The sequence below is a fragment of the Pseudophryne corroboree genome, chromosome 11 (assembly GCF_028390025.1).
Source record: "Pseudophryne corroboree isolate aPseCor3 chromosome 11, aPseCor3.hap2, whole genome shotgun sequence".
NCBI lineage: Eukaryota > Metazoa > Chordata > Amphibia > Anura > Myobatrachidae > Pseudophryne > Pseudophryne corroboree.
In genome coordinates this window covers 111,935,452-111,958,938 of record NC_086454.1, presented here as the reverse complement: position 1 = coordinate 111,958,938, position 23,487 = coordinate 111,935,452, and the positions used below count along the sequence as shown (strand labels likewise).

Genomic DNA, 23,487 nt, shown 5'->3' with positions numbered 1-23,487 from the left:
GTTCCATGTGTAAACATGGAACGCCTTTAGTGGCGTGGATCAGGATTTTTGCATTTTGTTTTTTTTAACCCCTTGGATGACTACTTGGACTGAAGAGGACAGATCATCACTGGATTATAGGTGAGTATATATTTTTTAATTAAACAGGTACCCGATTGGACTCTACTGTAGAAAGGGATGTGAATGGCAGCGTGGGATGTAGGTAAGTATGTGAGAGTGTGTATGTATGTGTATTAAAGTTGTACTTTCACGGTGTGTGTCCTTTTTTGGGGGGTATTTTTGTGTGTGTGGAACTACGAAGGTACCAGTGCGCCCATTAATTCCCCGCATGCTGGTACTTGTGGTTCCCCAAGTACCAGCTTGCGGGGGAGGCTTGCTGGGACTTGTAGTTCCACAACAAAAGACAATAGTCTTTTTTTACACTTTAAAAGGCTATCAGCCCCCCATCCACCGCCCAGGGATGGGGGGGGCAGCCTTGAGCTTCACCCCTGGCCATTAAATGCCTGAAGGAGGGGGACTCCTTGATTAAGGGGTCCCCACTCCCCCAGGGAACCCCAGCCAGTGGTGACTAGTTGGGGGGACTAATGCCATGGCCGCAGGGACCAATATAAATGTGTCCCCCGGCTGCTGGTTTTAAAAATAAGGGGGACCCCTACATCTTTTGTCCCCCATATTTTTGGAACCAGGACCGGCCCAAGTACCCAGTGCTGGTTGTATAAATATGGGGAACCCCTACACATTTCCCCCCCCCTGTATTTTTACAACAAGGACTGGCTCAAAGAGCCCGAGGCTGGTTATGCTTAGGAGGGGGAACCCCACACTATTTTTTTTTAAAATCTTTAACACTTTTGCACACTTTACATAGAAACATAGAATTTGACGGCAGATAAGAACCACTTGGCCCATCTAGTCTGCCTCTTTCTTTTTTTTATCCTTTAGGCAATCTCAACCCTTTTTGAACATTTTACACAGAGAAGCATGCACGGATCTCACAGATCCGTGCGTGACTATCAAAACACGCCAGCTAGAAGCTGGTCTATTTGAATGCTCCATTTCTGTATGAACGCTATGCTTTCCCTGCAGTATTTTGCTATTGGGGGTCATTCAGACCTGATTGCATGCTAGATTTCTTCGCTGCGCTCAGGTCAGAACTGAGCTTGCGTATGCACCACAATGCGCAGGCACGTCGCACAGGTGCAAAGCGAATCGTTGCTGTGCGATTGATTTAATGAACAATCCATTCGCACAGCCGATCACAAGGACATTGACAGGGAGAAGGCGTTTGTGGGTGTCAACTGACCGTTTTCTGGGAGTGGTTGGAAAAACGCAGGCATGTCCAAGCGTTTGCAGGGCGAGTGTCTGATGTCAATTTCCGGGACCTGACAGGCTGAAGTGATCGCAGAGGCTGAGTAAGTCCTGGGCAACTCAGAAACTGCACAAAACCTTTTTGTAGTGCTCGGCTGCACATGCGATCGCATGCTTGCAAAGCAAAAATACACTCCCCTATAAGCAGCGACTATCTGACCGCAGCGCTGCAAAAAATAGCTAGTGAGCGATCAGGTCTGAATTAGGCCCATTGTCGACAGTGATTGAGAATACAAATTCTTAGTAAATTCCCGTGTTGTCTAAAATAACAGCCGCGTTTCACCGATGGTCTGTTGATTCGTATTTGTGTGGTCGGCAGTGTATCTCAATACGAATAGCCCCAACACTGCCACGAATTGAGCTTAGTAAATTCCGGAGATGACACTTAGAAAAAAAGAGCAAACTAGAATGGATTCAGGAGCTTAGTAAATTTCCACCAAAAAAGAGTGTATCTAATATAAGGTTCAGTTAAAACACCAAAACAGCTGCACAATCCAAAAGTGATGGTGTGCGGCAACTCACTAATGCACTAGAAAGTAAGAAAACCAGGGGTGGAATTGCACTAATAAAATTATAAATGTAATGATGTGGCAGAATGGAAAGGATAAAAAAAGAAAAAATATATTAAGCAGTGTGGGAAGAGACACTCCTTGCTTCTGCAGCTCTCACAGTGGGGGTAATTCTGAGTTGATCGCAGCAGCAAATTTGTTAGCATTTAGGCAAAACCATGTGCACTGCAGGGGGGACAGATATAACATGTGCAGAGAGAGTTAGATTTGGGTGGGTTGTATTCAAACTGAAATCTAAATTGCAGTGTAAAGATAAAGCAGCCAGTATTTACCCTGCACAGAAACAAAATAACCCACCCAAATCTAACTCTCTCTGCAAATGTTATATCTGCCTCCCCTGCAGTGCACATGGTTTTGCCTAATTGCTAACAAACTTGAGGCTGCGATCAACTCAGAATTACCCCCAGTGACCGGAAAGGTCCCTCTGCCTCCCTGCAACCTCCCCCCAGTGTTTGCCATGCTGCCGATCACCGCTGATCAGTCAGCATGGCAGGATTCCCCAGTGGCTGGAGACAATGGCAGCCTCTGGGAAAGTGTAAGTTAGACACACACACACACCCTTTCCCGTGTACCTGGTGGCTGCCCTGGCTTTTGAAATAAAAGTCGCAATGGTTGCGATGGTGACAACCTATTTTCCGATGTTTGAAAAAACTGTTTTTTGTTTTTTTACAAATATCCCCCCCAAAACAAATGTTTTCTTTTTTTTTTTAAACAAAATAATTTTGGATAAATTTAAATAAATGCTCATCACCTAATTCACTCATTAAATAAAACCTGTCAATTTCTGAGCAGTTTTTGAGGGAAAAAAATTGTCAGTCATAGGGCTTAATTCAGACCTGATCGCTGTGCTGCAAATTACACTGTCCTGCGATCAGATAGTCACCACCCAGGGGGAGTGAAAATTTGCCGTGCAAGTGTGCGATTGCATGTGTACGCTGTGCGAAAATTCCCCTCAGTCAGTGGACAGCTGCAAAACTGTTTGCATCACACTCACCATAGTATGTTGTTCCTAATCTGTGCAGTGTGTGCATAGCTCAATACTTACTCCTCCAGTGCGAAGAAAACAGGCTGATCGGGGCCGGAGCTGACGTCACACACCTGCCCTGAAAACACTTGGTAACGGCTGCGTTTTTCCAGATACTCCCAGAAAACGGCCAGTTACCACCCACAAACGTCCTCTTCCTGTCAATTAGCTTGCGAACGCTCGTGCGATCGAAATTAAAAATGCATATATAGAAATAATGTTGAGTGTGGAGGGAATGAGTTTGGAAATAATTTAAATAAAGTGAAGAAATGAATGTTGGTGCAGTTTTGTCTATGGTCCTTAAGATTAGTAGACTGTTTTTATATTGTATACATTAAATACAGTCAACTACTTTAGAGATTAATAGAGCAGAAAAGCAGCAGCAAAACATTTTATGGGTAAAAATAGTCTTCCCTCTGTTCAGTGGGGGAACTTATGAGTGGTGGGCCCAGGTGCAAAAGGATGCTTTGGGCCCCCCTTCGCTGCTCCACCCCAAGTTCATAATATGCACATGGCAGAGGGTGACAGGGAGAGGCACAGGGTGATGGGAGAGGCAGTCAGTGGGTGACGATGAGAGGGTGATGCCAGGGAAAGGCAGTGGTCGACAGGGAGAGGGTGCTGAAGAGAGGCAGTGGATGACAGGGAGAGGCAGTCAGTGGATGACGGTAAGAGGGCGACGCCAGGGAGAGGCAGTGGATGACAGGAAGAAAGTGCCAAGGAGAGGCAGTGGATGACAGGGAGAGGCAGTCAGTGGATGACGGTAAGAGGGCGACGCCAGGGAGAGGCAGTGGATGACAGGAAGAGAGTGCCAAGGAGAGGCAGTGGATGACAGGGAGAGGCTGAAAGGGAGAGGCAGAGGGTGATGCCAGGGGAAGGTAGTGGGTGATGGGCAGAGGGCGACAGTGAGTGGTAGGGAGGGTGACACCAGGGAGTGGCAGTGGGTAACACCAGGGAAAGGCAGTGGGTGACAGGGATACACAGTGGATGACGGAGAGATTTGACAGTGAGTGGCAGTGGGTGACAAGGAGGGGTGCCGAGGAGAGGCAGTGGGTAATAGGGAGAAGGTGATGCAAGGAGATGCAGTGGGTGACAGGGAGAGGAGGACAGGGAGAAGCACTGTGTGATGCTAGGGAGAGGCTGGTGAAAAGGAGAGCAGGACAGGCAGAAAGTGACTGAGAGGGTGACGGTGAGAGGTAGTGGGTGACAGGGAGAGTGTGATAGGGAGAGCCAGTGGGTGACAAGGAGAGAATGATATCAAGAGGCAGTGGGTAGCAGAGAATGGAAGTTGGTGACAGGGAGAGGGCGATGGAGGGAGCAGTGGGTTATACTAGTTAGAGGCATTGGGTGATGCCAGGGAGAGGGTGACAGGCGGTGGAAAACAGGGAAAGGTTGATGGGCAACAGGTGATGCAGAGAGACAATGAGTGTAGCCAGGGAGAGGGTGGCTGACAGTGGGTGACAGGGAGAGGGTGACGAAGAAAAGCAGTGGGTTACGCTAGGGAGAGATAGGGGGTAATTCAGACCTGATCGTTCGGGTGCGTTTTTTGCATCCCTGCGATCAGGTAGTCGCTGTCTACAGGGGGAGAGGGAATTCGCTGTGCATGTGTGCGTTTGGATGTGTTGGAGAGCTGCACAAACTAATTTTGTACAGTCTCTGCACAGCCCAGGACTTACTCTTCCAGTGCGATGATCGGGGCCGGAGCTGACGTCTGAAACCCTCCCTCCGAACGGCTGGTTCCTCCTGCGTTTTTCTGGACACTCCTTAAAAACGGTCAGTTGCCACCCACAAATGCCCTCTTCCTGTCAATCTTATTGCGTTCGCCAGTGAGATGGGATTTTTTGCACCACCCTTTCGCTGCCCAGCGCTCCCTGTTGCTGCGGACCGTCTCGCCTGCGCATTGCGGTGCATACACAGTTCAGACCTGATTGCCTGCTGTGCGAAAATGCACAGCAGCGATCAGGTCTGTATCAGACCCATAGTGGGTTACAACGGGTAGAGGGTGACAGGGAGTCATAATGAAGCAGGCCATAGAAAACATGACAAGAATAGGTAACAGGATATAGTCCCACTGAAACTAGTACAGTTTCAGTGGGAATATATCCTGGTACCTATTCTTGTCATGGTTTTCACATTTGAGATATTGCTTGATATGATTAATACATCCACATGACTTTCATCTCTGGGGGGAACAATGTTTTCTATGTGCTGCTTCATTATGCTTTGTCACTTTGGTTAATTCGTTCTGACATCATTGCTATATAGTATTTTATGTGAACAGCTTATTATTTACTTGTTATTTGCAATTTCAGAATGCCAGGGGATGTCTCCATATTAGTTATGCTGCAGCCACGTGACTTGGTTCTGTTTTATTTGCCAGTTTAATGCAGTTAACAACACTATTTACCTAAGTTATTACTTCACCATGATGCCATGATATTGCCCTGGCTAGATGTTACAGGGGTTAGCTACACCTATGTGCTGGATGCTAAATGTACCATAGACTCTGTTATTGCTGTTTTTTTGTATATTTATTTTATAAATATGTGGTGTTTGTAGTCACTATGGCAACTAGTTCTGCCCCCCAGAGCCGGGACCGATGATGTAATTTCCATCCGGAAAAGGAAATAACTTGGGGGCAGCTGTGTTTTTCATTTGCACTGGGTGTTATAAAGGTAAACTTTGTTTTATATCATATTAACCTAACGAAAGGTGCTTAATAAAGGCATCTGAAACAATGATATTCAAGAAATGTATGCTGTGACTTATTGAAATCCGTGGAGTGCTGCCCACCTCTATCTTCTTGCTGTATTACTTGGATGTCTATGTCCAATGGAAGGCACCCTGGTACCCTGATTGCTTTAACCTGAGTGCCGGTCATTCATGTGTGTGTGTGTGTGTGTGTGTGTGTGTGTGTGTGTGTGTGTGTGTGTGTGTGTGTGTATATATATATATATATATATATATATAATTTTATTTTTATTTTTTTGCATATGCACCATAATACATGTGAGGAGGGAACTAGAAATTAATCATGCGTCCCAGAGTGATACATGGATAATGTTGATTTTAAGTCACACCATCGTGTAAAGTTTTTAAGTCACAAAGTGAACTGGCTAATTTAAAGGGTCATACTGTACATACAATGCAGCACATCTCAATTGCCTGCGGTGTCTATGATAAAGAGTGAATCTAAAAACTGAAGTTAGCTGTACTTATCTTACCCTGTTCATAAGGTAAATTCACTTCAGCAGAGTTTATTATTACTTCTCCATTGTTCTTAATTTCCAGATTCTATGGTGAAGAAGAAACTAACGTCACAACTAAAAGCATTTTCAGATAAAACTTATGCACAGATCAATAAAACGATAGTACAAACAAATGAAAACAAAAACAATATATCCACCAATAAATTGATTTGGAATTTATTATTAACTTTTTGCTCTTCCTTGTTTACTTCCAGCAAGGGATCAGACCTTTGCTGTTTCTTCCACTCACATAGAGAATACTTTTTAGGAAAACTGTCGCTTGTTCCTTTACTTCGTCATCATCAGCTCATGCTTATACAACTGTGTTGATTAGACACAAGTCTAAGGTGAAATATATCCCTATGGTCCAGATTTATCAAGCCTTGGAGAGTGATAAATTCCACGGTGATAATCAGCTCATAACTGTCATTTTTTAAACACAGCCTGTAACATGGCAGTTAGAAGCTGACTGGTTGGTACTTTATCACTGTGCAATTTATCAGTCTCCAGGGCTTGATAAATTTGGGTCTATGTATGACCCTTAACTTATCAAGGAAACCACTGGTTCGATCTAAACTGATGTTCATGTACTGTATGACAAAATGTATTAATGTATTTTATTTATCTGTTGCTGTGTAAATTTAGCATTTTAATAAACTGTGATTGATATCATTTTTAAAATGCCCCCCAGGCACTCAGTCACCTCACCCGCTCCAGATGCTTCACTCACGCCACGGTGACTGACAGCTGTGGCTCTGGGTCTGGCCATTCTCCACTACGGAGACGGCGACCGGCATCCCACTTGGGGGTTTATTTACTAAGATTCGTGTTTCTGCAGAATTGGTCGGAGTTTGAACTCGAATTTTATCGGTCGTATTTTTCTACAACTTTTTGAATTAATTTTCTGTTATTTACTAAAGTGCCGAGTTTTAGTTTTTCGTATTTTCCGATGTCGATGTTGTTCATATTGTCGGGCAGTGTTTTACGGGAGTGATTAGTAAAACACTGACGGATATAACACGATGAAGCCCGGCCGGATCAGTGAGATCCGTGCAGAGCTTCATTGTGTACAGTATGAGAAGTATTTAAAAAGTTAAAAGTAAAAAAAAAAAAAACTGCGTAGGGTCCCCCCTCCTAAGCATAACCAGCCTCAGGCTCTTTGAGCCAGCCCTGGTTGTTTAAATTCCATGGAAAAAATGACTGGGGTCCCCCGTATTTAGACAACCAGCACCGGGCTCTTGGGCCGGCCCTGGTTCCAAAAATACGGGGAGCAAAAGACGTAGGGGTCCCCTGCATTTTTAGAACCAGCACTGGGCTCCACTAGCCGAGAAGATAATGCCACAGCCAGGGGACACTTTTATATAGGTCCCTGCGGCCGTGGCATTACCCCAACTAGTCACCCCTGGCCGTCGGTTCCCTGGAGAAGTGGGGACCCCTTAAATCAAGGGGTCCCCCCCTGCAGGCACCCATGGACTAGGGGTGAAGCCTGAGGCTGCCCCCCCATCCCTGGGCGGTGGATGGGGGGCTGATAGCCTGTGTTTGTGTAAAAAAAAGAAGAGTGACCCCAATTAACTTTGCGGTTAACCGCAGACTGCAAAGTTCCCATCATAGCCTAGAATGGAGCACCGCGATCCTCCATTCTAGCCGGTGCGCTCCTGGCCTGTCAATCAGGAAAGCACCATTATGTGGCGCTCCCTAATTGGCTGGCGTGATCTCCAGTGACAGCAGTCACGGGGGGTCCCAGCATTCCGGGAAAGGGGATCCACGTGAAAACATGAATCCCCTTTAGTGTGTTGGACCAGGTTTTTTTTTTTTTTAACCTTGTGGATTCTACATGGAACGAAGAGGGCTGATCATCACTGGAAAATAGGTGAGTATTTTGGGCTTTTCTTACAGGTTTCCAATTGGATTCTACTTGACAAGGGGACCGATGCACTCAGTGGGACACTAGGTAAGTATGTGTGAGTGTGTAAGTGTGCATCTATGTTCATTAAAGTTTTACTTCCACAGTGTGTGTGTTCTGTTTTTATTTGGGTATATTTTTTGTTGTAGAACTACAGGTACCAGCGGGCCCGTTATTTTCCCTCATGCTGGTATTTGTGGTTCTCCCAAGTACCAGCTTGTTGAGACTTGTAGTTCTATGACAAAAAACAATATTTTTTTATACAAACAAAGGCTATCAGCCCCCCATCCACAGCCAGGGATGGAAGGGACAGCCTTGGGCTTCACCCCTGGTCCTTGGGTGCCTGGAGGGGGGGACCCCTTGATTTAAGGGGTCCCCACTTCTCCAGGGAACCCCGGCCAGGGGTGACTAGTTAGGGGGTAATGCCACGGCCGCAGGGACCTATATAAAAGTGTCACCCGGCTGTGGCATTACCTTCTCGGCTAGTGGAGCCCAGTGCTGGTTTTAAATATAAACGGGACCCCTACGTCTTTTGTCCCACATATTTTTGGAACCAGGGCTGGCCCAAGAGCCTGGTGCTGGTTGTCTAAATATGGGGGAACCCCAGCCACTTCCCCCCGGTATTTAAACAACCAGGGCTGGCTCAAAGAGCCCGAGGCTGATTATGCTTAGGAGGGGGAACCCCACGCAATTTTTTTAAATAATTTTTAATTTTTTCAGACCCCTTGCCACAGATAAGCATGATCTGTGCATGCCTATCTGAACACGCCACCAAAAAGCAGGTCTATTTTAAAACTGCTTTTTTTTTTACGAATTCTATGCTTTCCCGGCAGTGTTTGGCTATTGTCGGCAGTGATTGTGAATACAAATTCATAGTAAATTACCGAGTTGTATCAAATAACAGGCGTGTTTGACCGATGGTCTATTCATTCGTATTTGTGAACTCAGTCGGGGGGAAAAATACGAATAGCCCCAACGTTGCCGAGATTTGTGTTTAGTAAATCCCAGAGTTGACACTTAGAAAAAAAAATAACTCCGACAAAATCGGGACCTTAGTAAATATACCCCTTGGAGCTGGCACCAGGCACCACCATTTTTATTTGTTCTGTGTGCTCTGAAAGCGCCAATGGATGATTACAGGAAGCAGCATCTGGCAGCAAATCCCCAGAGTCCCTTCAGAAGCACTTCCTGTTGTCAGTGCTTCATTGTCTATACCCGCTGAAACCCACGATGAGTATCCCTCAGATGAAGATTCAGCTATCTGACTCCAGTGCGCTTCCCATTTCTAGCAAACACAGACTCCCTCCAGTAAACTTGTTGGCTGGTTCTGCATATCCCAGTGCTTAAGCTTATTAGGTACTGCATTAATCCACCAATCCTGCCTAACTGGAACTGCACATCCATTTGCTCTAGTTTAACTGGTACTGCATATCCCAGTGCTCCTGCTTACCTGGTACTGCATCATCCCAGTAATCCTGTATCGCTTTACTACAAAATCCCAGTGCTCTTGCTTATCTGGTATTGCAACAACCTAGTAATCCTGCTTATCTGGTATAGCAACATCCCAGTAATCTTGCATAGCTGGTCCTGCTCCATTTACCATTGTTAAACCTAAGTAGCCAGTCCTGCTCCATATCCCGACAATCCTGCAAGCTGGTTTTGCTCCGTAACTATCACCAGCAAGTAATTGACAAGCCTATTCTTCTTGCTCACCTATTTTACATGAGGAAGAATTACATCAAGCCACCTAGCTTCCAACCTAGACCTTCACGCTCTACTCTTTTAACATCACCTAGTCTGGATCCACAAACCAGTCTGAGCAAGTATTCACTGACCAAATGCATTCAGCATGTGACCCAGGAGTTAACTCTGATCACCTACAACTGATTGCAGCATGATTGAAGGGACTGGAGGCAAACCAAAGGCAACTGGTGCAAGGCCTGAGTGATCTTTCTGTTCGTCAGAATAATCTACAGTCCTCGGATGCTGCTTCTCGCTCGCCCACTCTAATAACTGAAGAGCCTTTGTTTAGTTCAGTAGTGGTGCCATTACCATATGCATTATCTGTGAAATTGCCCACACCTGGAAAATGTTATGGTATTCCTAAGAAGTGTCGGGGGTTCCTCAATGAGTGCGACATGCACTTCACCCTGCAGGCACCTATCTTCCCTATGCCTAAGAACAAGGTGGCCTACATTATATCTCTCCTCACTGGTTCAACTCTAGACTAGGTGTCACCCCTTTGTAAGAGGTCTGATCATTTACTGGAAGAGTATGCCAAGCTTATTGTTTTGTTTTGGAAGATGATGAGCCAGGCCGTTCCACTTCTGCTTCCATGGACATCATGCGGATCCGACAGGGCACTCGCTGCATGAGACAGAATATCGTTCAGTTTCAGACCCTGGCTTTCAAGCTTCAGTGGAATGAAGAGGCTTTGTTTGCGGGCTTCTGGCATGGTCTATCTGAATGGATGAAAGATTAATTAGATCCCCTCAAAACTGGATGAGTTGATGACACTTTGTCAGAAAATTGATTTGCAAATTTGAGAGCGATCTGTGGAGAAGTCTAAGGTTGACCGCCCAAAACCTCGCCCTCTTCCTCCTCCTTGGCCTGGGTCACCGCCTTCCGAGGATGAACCAATGCAGGTCAATCAGTTACGAATCTATGTACTGTGCAGGTACCGATTATTTAGTAAAAACTCCTAATCTCAAGTAGAGAGAACAGGATAGGAGTATTTATTACCTATCCTCTTAAGAAAAATCCAGTGATTCCAGTTGTTCTTTGTTCTGACTTTGGATATTTTTCTATTTCAGCTCTTCTCGATACCAGAGCGGCGGGCAACTTCATTTCAGCCTCTTTTGTGGAAAACCATAGTCTTCCTACTAAAAGAATTACTCCTTGCTATCTCTTTCACCATAGTGAATGGAATCATTATTCCTAGTGGATCAGTTATTTCTAGGACCATGTCTCTCAAACTTTGTATTGGCACTCTACATTCAGAGAGAATTTTCTTCTTAGTTATTTCTAATGTGTCACACACCTTGGTCATGGCACCCCTGGTTCCAGCACTATAACCCCCATCTGGATTGGTCAAAAATGCACATATTGTCTTGGGGCAAGGACTGCATTCTTCTTAACTTCAGATGGTTAATCCACTCTGGTTCTCCAATTCAGACTTGTTTCAAAGGTTACTGACTGTATTCAAAATCATTAGTTTCAAAATGTATTCCGCAAGGGCAACACAGATCAACATCCTCCACACCGCGACTGGAACTGTACTATTGATTTACTCACAGGGAAAACTCCTCCACAGAATGTATTTTACCCTCTATCTCTTCCAGAAAGGTAGCCATGTCTGAATACATAAAAGAAAACCTGGCTAAAGGGTTTATTGGACCATCCTCTTCACCAGTGGGAGCAGGTTTCTTGTATGTAAAAAAGAAGGATAGGATGGAGGCCTGCGGCTTTGTATTGATGATAGGGCTCTTAATAACATTACAATCAAAAATTGATACCCTCTAACTTTGGTGTCAGAATTATTTGACAATGTTAAAGGGATCAAAATGTTCACCAAATAGGATCTCAGGTGAGTACATAATTTAATACGCATCAGAGCCGGAGACGAATTTAAGACAGCATTCAATACAAGAGATGGCCATTACGAATATTTTGTTACAGTATGTCTTTCGGCATTAGTAACACCCCAGCTGTGTTCCAACACTTTGTAAACAAGATTTACTCTATGTAACTGTTGTAGTGTACTTGGATGATATCCTTATTTTCTCTCCAGATATCTCTCTTTATCGTCAACATGTGTGTGAAGTTCTTCGACGCCTGAGGGCACATCATCTCTTTTGAAAACTTAAAAAAATGTGTATTCGAGGTCCCGTCCATCTCCTTCTTGGGGTATATTATTTTCGGCACTAATCTCCAAATGGATCCAGATAAATTAATAGCAATTACCTCCTGGGCTGAGCCGTCCTCTTTGAAAGCCACCCAGCGATTTTTAGGTTTTGCAAATTATTATTGAAAAATCATCTGGGGATTCTCTACTCTTGTAGCTCCAATAACTGCACTCACTCTCAAGGGAGCCAATTCATCTCTGTGGTCTCATGAACCAAATCAGTTTTAAACAGCTTAAAGCAAGCATTTATCTTGGCTCCAGTGTTGCATTAGCCGGACACCAGTAAACCTTTCTTCGTGGAAGTGGATACATCATCTAAAGGAGTAGGTGGCTATCCTATCCCCTAAAGCTTTGGACAACAAGGTTAAGCTTTGTAGATTCTTCTCTAAAAAATTATCTTCCTTGGAGAGGAATTATCCTACAGGAGAGAAAGAGTTACTAGCTGTAAATTTGGCCTTTGAGAAGTGGTGTTACTTATTGGAGGGAGCATAAATTTCCTATTAACATGTACACGAATCATAAATATCTGTTCTTCCTGATGTCTGTAAATTGGCAATCTCCTTGTCAAGCTCGTTGGTCTCACTTCTTTGCCCACTGTGATTTTAAGCTTAGATATTGTGCGGGTCATCAAAACATCAAACCAGATGCCCTATCTCTCTCTCGCAGAATGTAGAGGAAGAGGCTAAGGAGGCCTATCAGATCTTCAACCCTGCAGTCTTCACATCAACTCAAGTCTAACTGAAGCCTCCTTAAAGGGAAGACTTTCATGGACTCGCAGCTTCAGAAAAAAACTATTCAATGGGATCATGCATCCCATTTCTCCGGGCATATGGGTGTTGAAATTCATCCAGCATTTATATTGTAGCATCCTGGACTAAATGTGCTCAGCACAAGACTCCTAGCAGAGCTCCTATGGGTCCACTTCATCCTCTATCAATTCCTTAATCAAGAAGCTCCATTCCAAGTTTCCAGGAAAACCTAGGGAGTGGGCACGCCCCATGCTACCCTGCTAACTCACCTCGCCCGCTCCGGACATTTTACTCATGTCACAGGGACTGACAGCTGGGCCTCTGGGTCTGACCATTCTCCACTACAGTGATGGTGGTTGGTGTCCTACATGGAGCTGGCACTGGGTGCTGCCATTTATATTAATGACATGCGCTCTGAAAACACCAATGGAAGATTACAGGAAGTGGCATCATCGGCGGGCAGCCAATCCCCAGATTAAATGAGGATCAATCCCTTGCAAGTCCCGAAGCCTGGACCTCGAGTTTGGGGCCTACCCGGGTGCGGGCTCCGGGACTGGAACGCGGCCGCACTGGGACCCCTGGCGGCTCCCCCCTACCTCCAAACCGGCTCACTCAAGGCCCCTCTCCTGCCCCAGACCATCGGGGATGGCGGCGAGGATCAGGCTCCCGCTCCCTGCCCTCCGGAGCCGCGGCTGCGGCCTCCTTGTTCCCGCACCCATCCCGGCGGCGGCCATCTTGCTACACCCGACCCGCCGGTCGACTGCACACCCCCGCCCCCACGGGCCTGACCTGCTCCCCCTGAGACCTCCTGCCACATAAATACCCCCTCCGTGGGGAAAACGAGGGGTCTGCTGCCCTTTTTGAAGCCCCCGGGAGTTGAGGCCTACACCAGCACCGGGATCCGGGGCCTTAATTAGCTGCACACACCCGCCTGCTGAGCCCTGCCAGTGTGGAGGCCTGTTAATAGCCACCTATCCCCCCTTGCAGCTGTGGATGGACTGGCTCATTCTCTGTGCTTCCTCCTCATACTCCTCGACCCTGCACAGTACCGTGGGAATATCCCTGGAGGGGTGAGTGTTTGCCCAGGGGGGCACTGTCTGCTCGACCCCTGTGACGCTGTGCTGCTGGCTGTTGTCTGGGTACCTGGCTCCCCCTCTCCCTTGCTCGCTGGAGACCTGCCCCTTGGGCACTGCTGGAGGGTGATGACCGGATGCCGGGCCTCTGGTGATGCCGTTCTTCTGATGTAGTCCAGACCGTTTACACACCACCACCTTTGGCCTCTATGCTTACCTAACCTTTCACCATATATTCTCCGGGATCCATCGCTTCAGAATGCCGCCAAAAAAGGTTAAAGTGGTGCTCCCTCCTAGAGTATCTTTTCCGTCTCAGAAAGCGGCTCCTGCCCCCTCTACTGCACGGAAGTCCCCTATAGCCACCTCTGCGACAGACCCTCCCTGCAGTTCTGCTTCTGTCCCGGGGTTTGACCCGGAATCTGACGCCCCTCTCACGGTCAAAACTCTGTATCAGGCTCTATTAGCGTTTAAAACAGAGCTGATTTAAGATCTCACAGCGGCTGTCCGAGAGGTTAAGACGGAATTGCAAGCTATAGGGGAACGCACAGATCATCTGGAACGGAAAGTCGAGGAATTGGTCTCGTCTCACTACGACCTCATAGCGGCTCATGATCAACAGCAGAATGACCTTGAGGCGTTTAAACTCAAGATTGTGGATATCGAGGACAGATCTCAGCGCAATAATATCAAAGATCCGAGGCATTCCCGACTCCCTGCAAAATTCCGAGCTGGAAGATTACGCCACCGCGTTATTTAGGAAGCTCTTGCCCAGGGCTCACCCCAGGGAGCTGCTTATAGACAGGATCCATAGACTACCTAAACCACGCTCGGTTCCCCCCTCGCTCCCACGAGACACGCTCATGAGAGTGCACTTCTTCACGATGAAAGAACGCATCCTAAAGGCGGCAAGAGACTCGGATTCTGATGCGCTTGGTGGATTACAACTCTTTCCGGATTTCTCGGCTTTGACTTTGGCTAAAAGACGATCGTTTATCCCTGTTACCCTGGCGCTCCGTGACCAAGAGATCAATTATCGATGGGGTTTTCCGGTAAAGCTCATCATCTCGTATGAAAATAAATCCTACACAGTTGCCTCATTGGAAGCTGGAGTCAAGCTGCTATCGGAGTGGGATATTCCTGTCACGATGCCGCCTGGATCCAAGAAACAGTCAACCCTTCAATCGGAGTGGTTCGTCGCCTGAAGTCGTCACTGTAAACTTGAACTTTAAATATGGACGTTACGCTGTACCGTTCTAACGGATGGGTCTTAACTATTCGTCTTGACGCGGTCACGTGAGTCACCCTGTTAGTAGTTGTACTGCTGGAGTCCCGGCTCCGTGCTCATGGTTTAGTTCATTAGTTCATGCGTATATGTTCTCTGTTGTCTTTACATGGTTGGTAGGCATATTTGTATCTGTACATGTCTCTTTTTTTTTTCTCCTCATCTAGGTTCATAGGTGGTGGTGGCGTTAGGCCACATGTTCCCCCCCGTTAATGTACTACTGCATTTTTTTGCTTTCCTTGCAGTAGTTATACCGACCCGATGCACTAGGTCGTTTCGGTTTGTTCTTACCCTTTCTTCCCCCGTTATTCCCTCCCCTCCCCTCTCGCAACACTCTAACTGTATGAGACAAAACCATTTCTTATATGTATACCGAAATATCTCACCACTCATGGCGTGCTTTAGATCATCTCGATGCTCCAGGTTCTGTCCATGAACGTTAAGGGGTTAAACTCCCCTAATAAGCGAAGGTTAGCATTGGACTATTTTGCTAGGCACAAGGCAGATGTTATTGCGCTACAGGAGACGCACTTTTTGTCCTTAGCGCCCCCTACGTTTAAAGACCACAGGTTCCCTATCGGTTATTTTGCAAACGGCCCTTTTAAGAGGAATGGTGTAGCTATATTGTTTAAAAACTCTGTCTCCTTCACTTTACACTCCCAGGTTGCAGATAAAGATGGCCGCTATCTTATCTTGAGTGGCCTTTTAAATGTCAAACCGGTTACCTTGGTTTCAGCTTATGCCCCTAACTCAAACCAAGTGGCCTTTTTACGTAAACTATGTTTAGTTATCCAGAGGAACCATACAGGCTCGCTCCTCCTCATGGGGGACTTCAATCTGGTCCTTGACCCTAGGTTGGACAGGTCTCCCAGGCCCTCCCCTTCCCCATTAGCCTCCTCTAACGCCCCATGCTTAGCCTTCCGCAATCTCCTCGCTGAATTTGACCTCTACGATATTTGGCGAGTGCAAAACCCTACGGGTCGTGAGTACACATACTATTCTCCCGTTCACAACTCCTATTCCCGCATTGATTTTTTTGTTTTCTGTAAATGGACCCTCCAATTTACTAAATCCGCGGATATCCTTCCAATAACCTGGTCAGATCACGCCCCGCTGTTTCTTAAATGAGATCTTAATAGTCAGCATGCCCCGCCCCGACCTTGGAGACTCTCCCCTCACCTACTGGCCAACCCCGTATCTAAAAAAATTATAGTAGACAGCATCATGTCCTACTTGGAATTTAATTTTCCTTCGGACACGTCCACTCTGAATTTCTGGTGTGCGCTGAAAGCCGTTGCTAGAGGGGCGGCGATACAGGCAGCCCACCTTAAGAAGCTACATCAACAACGCTAGAATGATTTGGAGCGTAAATTAAAGGAACTGGAGGAGAAAAATCAAGCTCGACCCTCGAGATCCCTCCAGAAAGAGTTAGCTGATATTAGGTCCCAGCTTCAGACATTGCTTATGGTGCGTACCCAGGCCTCATTAAACAGGATGCGTCAGAAATTTTACCTGGAGGGGAATAGATTGGGAAAATTGCTTGCTCGTAAGCTTAGAGCGCAACAAGCTAGGAATAGAATTAAGCTTATTATGTCCCCAACAGGTGCCAAAATATCTAACCCTTTGGAGATATCAAATCAGTTTGCTGACTTCTATTCCCAACTTTATAATCTCTCCACTGACCCTTCTACCCCTCAGCCCACTCTTCCCTCTATCAACTCCTTCCTCGCTGATTTGAAACTTCCTTCCATTACCGACGACCATTTAGAAGTGCTGAATGCCCCCTGGTCCACCACGGACACGTTAAGGGCGATTAAATCCCTCCCTAAAGATAAAGCGCCAGGCCCAGATGGCTTTATAAATGATTTTTATGTTTCACTCCAGGACCTCCTGGCTCCATCCCTGGTAACAGTTTATAATGAAATCACTTCTCAGGGCACTCTCCCAACGGAGATGCTGGAGGCTCGCATTGTCACGATCCCTAAACCAGGTTAAGGACTTGACTTCTTGCCATAACTACCGCCCCATCGCGCTATTAAACGGAGACATTAAAAGATATGCTAAATTAATAGCTTACCGACTGAACGTCCTCCTTCCCTCCTTGATACACCCCGATCAGGTCGGATTTATCCCTGGTCGACAAGCATCTGATAATACTCGTAGGGTATTTAACCTCGTAGACTCCATAGCCAGTGAACAGAGCCTCCTCCTGTTATCCTTAGATGCGGAGAAGGCTTTTGACCGCATAAACTGGACCTACATACGGGAAGTATTATTGAAATTTAGCTTCCGCGACCGTATCCTGTCATCCATACTAGCCCTGTATAGCTCGCCCTCAGCCCGGGTCTTTAGTAATGGTTTTCTGTCTTCCCCCTTCCCAATTTACAATGGCACGTGCCAGGGCTGCCCCCTCTCCCCTCTAATTTTTGTCCTGGCGATTGAACCTTTGGAAGCTAAGATTCGGGCGGACCCACAGTTTCCAGGACTCCAACTCGGCACCGTCCTCCATAAACTATGTTTATTGGCAGATGAAGTTCTTTTATTTGTAACCGACCCCTGCACCTCACTCCCTCATTAACACAATATTTTAGATAGGTACTCTGCAGCGTCCTACTACAAATTAAACACAACTAAAACTGACGCCCTGCCTATTAATCTCACTCATTCCATGGCCCCTTTGCGTACTAAATACCCCTACAATTGGCAAACAACCTCGATAAAGTATTTGGGTATCCATATCCCACCATCCTCCTCTTCTGTATTTGACGTTAACCTTCCCCCTTTACTGACTGCGCTACAATTGTCCACCAAATCGTGGCTCAATTATGAGATATCATGGCTGGGACGCCTGGCCGCCTTTAAAATGTCGTTGCTTCCCAAATTAATGTTTCTGTTTCACACAATCCCCTTTGTCTTCCCCAAGAAATATTTAGATAAGGCTACTACTATCCTCACCAATTATGTCTGGTCTTTGCGACCGCCTAAATTGTCCCGTGCCAGGATGTCATTACCTAGGAGAGTTGGTGGCCTCGACATGCCTAACCTTTCTCTATACCAAGAAGCTTGCCTCTTGGCTCAGATAAAGCTCTTACTAGTGATGCCCATTCGGAGTGGACGTGTTTGGAGGGACTAACCTGCCCCAGGTTCCCCTTGAGGGATCTTTTTTGGCTACCTAAATCTATGCAACCTTCGGATCTACGCCTTCTCCCCTAAACCCAACGCCACTCTACAGGTCAGGGATAAACTGACCATCGGCTCATCTTCTCCCTTTCATAGCTTGCCTCGAATTTCCCTTCGCACAGTAACCGCCCTAATCCCTAATCTTAATTTGAGAGGTTGGCGTTCTAGGGGGATCGGTCTACTGGGAGACCTGTTCAATGGGCCCGTGCTTAGCTCCTTCTCTACCATCCAAGAACGCTTTGCTTTACCTGAATCTGAGAGGCTTAGATACTATCAAATACAACATTGGTGGAACAGCCTCCACCTTACCCCCTCACCTTTGCACCCTACTATGTCTCAGGTCCTGGGTCGTCTTTCTAAGGATGCTTCTGTAGGTGAGATCTCCTTTTGGTTCAAGACACTACTAGCATTAGTTCCCGTTCTTAAAACTAGAGCCCAAATCAGGTGGGAGGTGGATATTGGCTGTACCCTTACCGAACCCCAATGGCAACACATTTTTATGTCATCCTTCACTATGTCCAAATGCCTAAATCATTCCGAGATGCACGTCAAGTTATTGCATAGGTTATATCTCACATCCGATAGGTTGCACACGATTTGGCCTGCATGCTCGAAGTTTTGCTGGCGTCTCTGCGGCGAGGTGGGCCATCTTTTTCATATTTTTTGGACCTGCCCCTCTATTAAGTTGTACTGGGTCGAGGTGTTTGGGCTTATTAATTAAGTACTTGGACTCACTCTGTCCCCCACCCCCCTCATTGCTTTACTAAATGTCTACCCGCGCACCGTAGGTGCTAATTTACAATATGTTTTAGGTCATATTTACCTTGCAGCCCGTGCGGCCTTAGCTCAGAATTGGAAACAATCCATACCACTCCACTTAATGAAAGTCATACATAAAATTCAGAAGCAATTCTTGATGGAGACTGAGTATATGCCTTGCTCCCTTTCTGCCAAGTCCCCTCTAGTGCGCTGGAAGCCTTGGCTGCTTTTTACCACGGAGGGTGAGGGAGCCAACTTAGTACGGCGATCCTCCTCCCCGGACATTCACCCTCACACCCTTCCCCTAGATGGAGACACCTCCTCTTCCTGAGCCTGGGGTCGCTCGGTGCTCTTGGTTGCAATTTGCATTATTGTGGACTCAGTGTTTCTTTTTCTTTTTTCCCTTTATTATGTACCCCTCACTACATTACGTCCATTGTACTTCTCCTGATACACATGTTTGATCGATTTTGAAATGTATGTATAAGTATACATATTGTCTCTCCTATGTATTTACTGCTCCCCCTTCCCTTTTCTTCTTTCTGTACCCCTGTTTTGCATAACAAAAAATCTGAATAAAAATTATTGATGTTAAAAAAAATATGAAACAAGGGTACCCCTGAGTTTCTTTGTACCAGCATAAAGATATAGACATATTTGTATGCCTTCCCCCATTCCCTGGCTCTTACAAAGTTCCTGCGTGTCGTTCCACAGAGAAGGTGGGGTTTGATTACATCATTGCTCACTTCTGTGATAACATCAACAAGCCCCAACTATTTCATTGACCCCCACTAGCAGTTAATGTGGAAGTCATTCTGATCTCTAGTATATACTGAGGATGATTCCCACTCTTCCTTAGCACCAGAGCTTAAAGTGGTCCAGGAGAGGTGGTGGAACTCATTCCCCCTGCCCCACTCCCCCCCCCCCCATCCCACCTCCCATTATGCAGAGCAAGGGCCGGTGCTAGAGTGTTCGGCGTCCCCCTACAAACTATACATTTGTACATTGCCTCCCATACTTGATAAAGAGATAATGGTCTCACAAGCAGGGTGTGTGGTCACACAATAGTACCACCGAATACAAATTACACCACATAGTAACACAATCTTATTCCCATTACACCACATATAGTGCCCCTTATTCATATTACACCACACAGTAGTGTCCCTTATTCACATTATGTCACTCAGTAGTGCCCTTTATTCACGTTGTGCTACACAGTGGTAACACTTATACACGTTACGGAATTACTGTGCAAGGCTGTAGAGGAGGTGGAACTAGTTCCACCTACAATTACAGGTAGTTGAACTCAGTTCCACCTCGTCCCCCCCCCCCCCACTTTAACCCCTGCTTAGCACTAAACGTATAAATGGCAAAACAGTCAATGACCATACTCTTATTAGGTGTCCACCCCAAACCATTTTAGTACATTACTTTTTGACCAGAACCATTGCTACTTATCACTCATGATTCTACACAATTGTAATTACAGTAGCGTATAAAAGATCACAGGCAAATGTTGCATACCACAGGGTTTGTACAAATCTATTTCCTTTTTCTGGTGAAAAACCTGCTTGATGCATTTCAATGATAAATCTTCAGGGCTAGGCACACAAATGTTTGATCACTTGTTTCAACAACAGCATACTGCATAGACATTGTTGCAAAAATCAATTGTAACATTAGACTTTTTTTACACACCATTATGGATTTTTCTGTAAAATCGTGAATACATATAATATAAGTTTTGATTACTCATAATGCATATAATGGGGGAGATTCAAATGTTTGAAAAGTCAGTTGGGTGTCTGTTTTTTCCTGTCTATTAGATAGGAAAAAACAGACTCCCAACTGACTTTTTAAACATTTGAATCTCCCCACTATGTGAAAACATATACAATTATAGATTTCTGTACAGGGTTTTTGAGTTTAGTTCATGGGTTACTTACTATATCAAAGTCCCGAACGATCAGCATTACTTTTGCTAGGCAAGTCTCAAATTCATTGTGGCTGCATGACTTAATGTCTACATGGATGTTGAATAATGGCATTGTACATAGCTGAAGTATACAAAAATGATGATAAAGAAATGAATAAACAATTATAATTGGGAAACCATGAAAACAATACATTATATGCATTTGTACAGTATAACTACAGTAACCAATTTGTTATAATATCAGGTTAAAGTTGCTTAAGGAACAGTCTGTTGACTATTTGAAAACACAGGGCCCCTTTTGGAGTTGAATGCTCACGTTGACCATCAGCATACAAGCAAAAATATCTGCACTTTGGAGTTACACACATGTAATTAAAATCTAGCATGCAGATTAATATTAAGCAAGAATACATTAGTCATCATCATCGATTAATACCTAGCGTATACAGTGTATGTGTGTCTGGGGCAATGCTACAATAGTTTTCAAAATGTTTTTTTTTCTTCTCCAGGATAAGCTGTTTTATTGGCTTGGGAAAAACATGTGACTGACATATATTTTATTGTTAATACATAGAGTCTATCCCCACAGAATCCTTTATCTGCACCAGTGCTTTTACATTTGAAGCTGTTTGCCTTAAACAGGGGAACAATGATTTTGGGGTCATGCCAAACTGGAACAAGCTTCGGACAACACAAGACTCAGAATGATCAGAGCTGAAGTCTCCACGGTAAGAGGTGGGGGAGCGCAAAACATAAATATAAAATGAAAGCCTCCTAGTCACTTCAGTACACAGTAATTCTTTGTTGGCTCTCCGAGTGGAGCATTAACTAAGGTTTCTTTTTTTATTCTCTGTGGATTATCTATTGAAAATCTCAATTGTACAAATATTTTTTGTTATAAAGTGCTAAAGAAGGGTATTAAGGTGTTTTCCCTTAATAAAAGGGCATTTGAGGAAATATAACCTGTCTTTATTGAGTTTTTGACACTTTTAGAGTAATATAGGAAACACCTACAAGCAAATCTTTACAGCTATGGACAGCTACAGTAAGTATACAGTAACTATATTTCTAGATTGAATAGAAATTCAATACATACAGTATACATAAAGTATACTGTACATACAGTTTTAAACACATAGCCATGACATAAAAATGCATCTCTGAGAACAATAGAGAAGGGGTCTAATAGACTCTTTACCATTATATTGAGAGCCACAAGCCATGATCTTTGTTATTAATGTAACAACCTCATCCAAGGGTTTCCAAGAAGTACCCAAGTACTGTACAGCACGGGACACCTGCTTGTTCTTGGCTGCCAGCCCTACCATAAAGGGCCAGCCCTACCATAAAGGCTCCAGCTTGCAGTGACCAAGCTGCATGTCTCCATGTATAGCCTGTGTACTCTGGTGCTGGTTTCACTGAAGCATCTGTATCATATACTTGTTGTTCTTCCATATTACTTCTTCATTATTAGCATTACAGTAAGTGTTCCTATCTCTTCTGTATTAAGCCAATATTTTAAAGATATTTTAGTCCACAGAATGGTCTTTGTTAAGACAACTTTCTTGACCCCTCCCCCCAGCCACTGGGATTTGCTCAATTACCTTTCCCTGTTCGCTGTAAACACTGTGCGTTATACTTTTGCCTCTTATCCCCCCACACACACTCAACCCCCACAACAGCTCTTGTATTTCTGTATATTTTCTTTCCTCTGACATAGCATTGGTTGCACTGAATCGAATTAATATTTATTATAATTAATTTGTTTATACTATGTTCTATATTGCAATACCCTGCAGTTTTTACCATCATTTCCCTGATAGCTCCTGAAACACTACATCAAATTGCATCAATTTTAGATCAATTAAGAAATCAATGAAAATCCATCACTAGTACATATAATACTAAATAATATATACTACAGGTTGAGTATCCCTTATCCAAAATGCTTGGGACCAGAGGTATTTTGGATATCGGATTTTTCCGTATTTTGGAATAATTGCATACCATAATGAGATATCATGGCGATGGGACCTAAATCTAAGCACAGAATGCATTTATGTTTCATATACACCTTATACACACAGCCTGAAGGTAATTTTAGCCAATATTTTTCATAAATTTGTGCATTAAACAATGTGTGTGTACATACACACAATTCATTTATGTTTCATATACAACTTATACACACAGCCTGAAGGTCATTTAATACAATATTTTTTATAACATTGTGTATTAAACAAAGTTTGTGTACATTGAGCATCAAAAAACAAATGTTTCACTATCTCACTCTCACTCAAAAAAGTCCGTAATTCGGAATATTCCGTATTTCGGAATATTTGGATATGGGATACTCAACCTGTATTAATAATGATAATAATAATAATAATAATAATAATAATAATAATAATAATAGACTATTAATAATATAATAAGGATAAGAAATATATAATATAAATATAATACTATAATAATAAAAAAAAATTATGCTATAA

General features: G+C 44.6%; 1 protein-coding gene across 1 annotated transcript in view; it reads right to left on the bottom strand.

Moving 5' to 3' along the window:
• LOC134969044 (mucin-2-like) overlaps positions 1–23,487 on the bottom strand; it is a 695,488-nt gene that overhangs the window by 566,000 nt on the left and 106,001 nt on the right. The window contains exons 10-11 of the mRNA XM_063944753.1: positions 21,003–21,113; positions 6,180–6,249 (exon numbers count right to left, since the gene is read on the bottom strand). Of these exons, the coding sequence (XP_063800823.1) occupies positions 6,180–6,249; positions 21,003–21,113 (181 nt within the window). The remainder of the gene's footprint in view (positions 1–6,179; positions 6,250–21,002; positions 21,114–23,487) is intronic.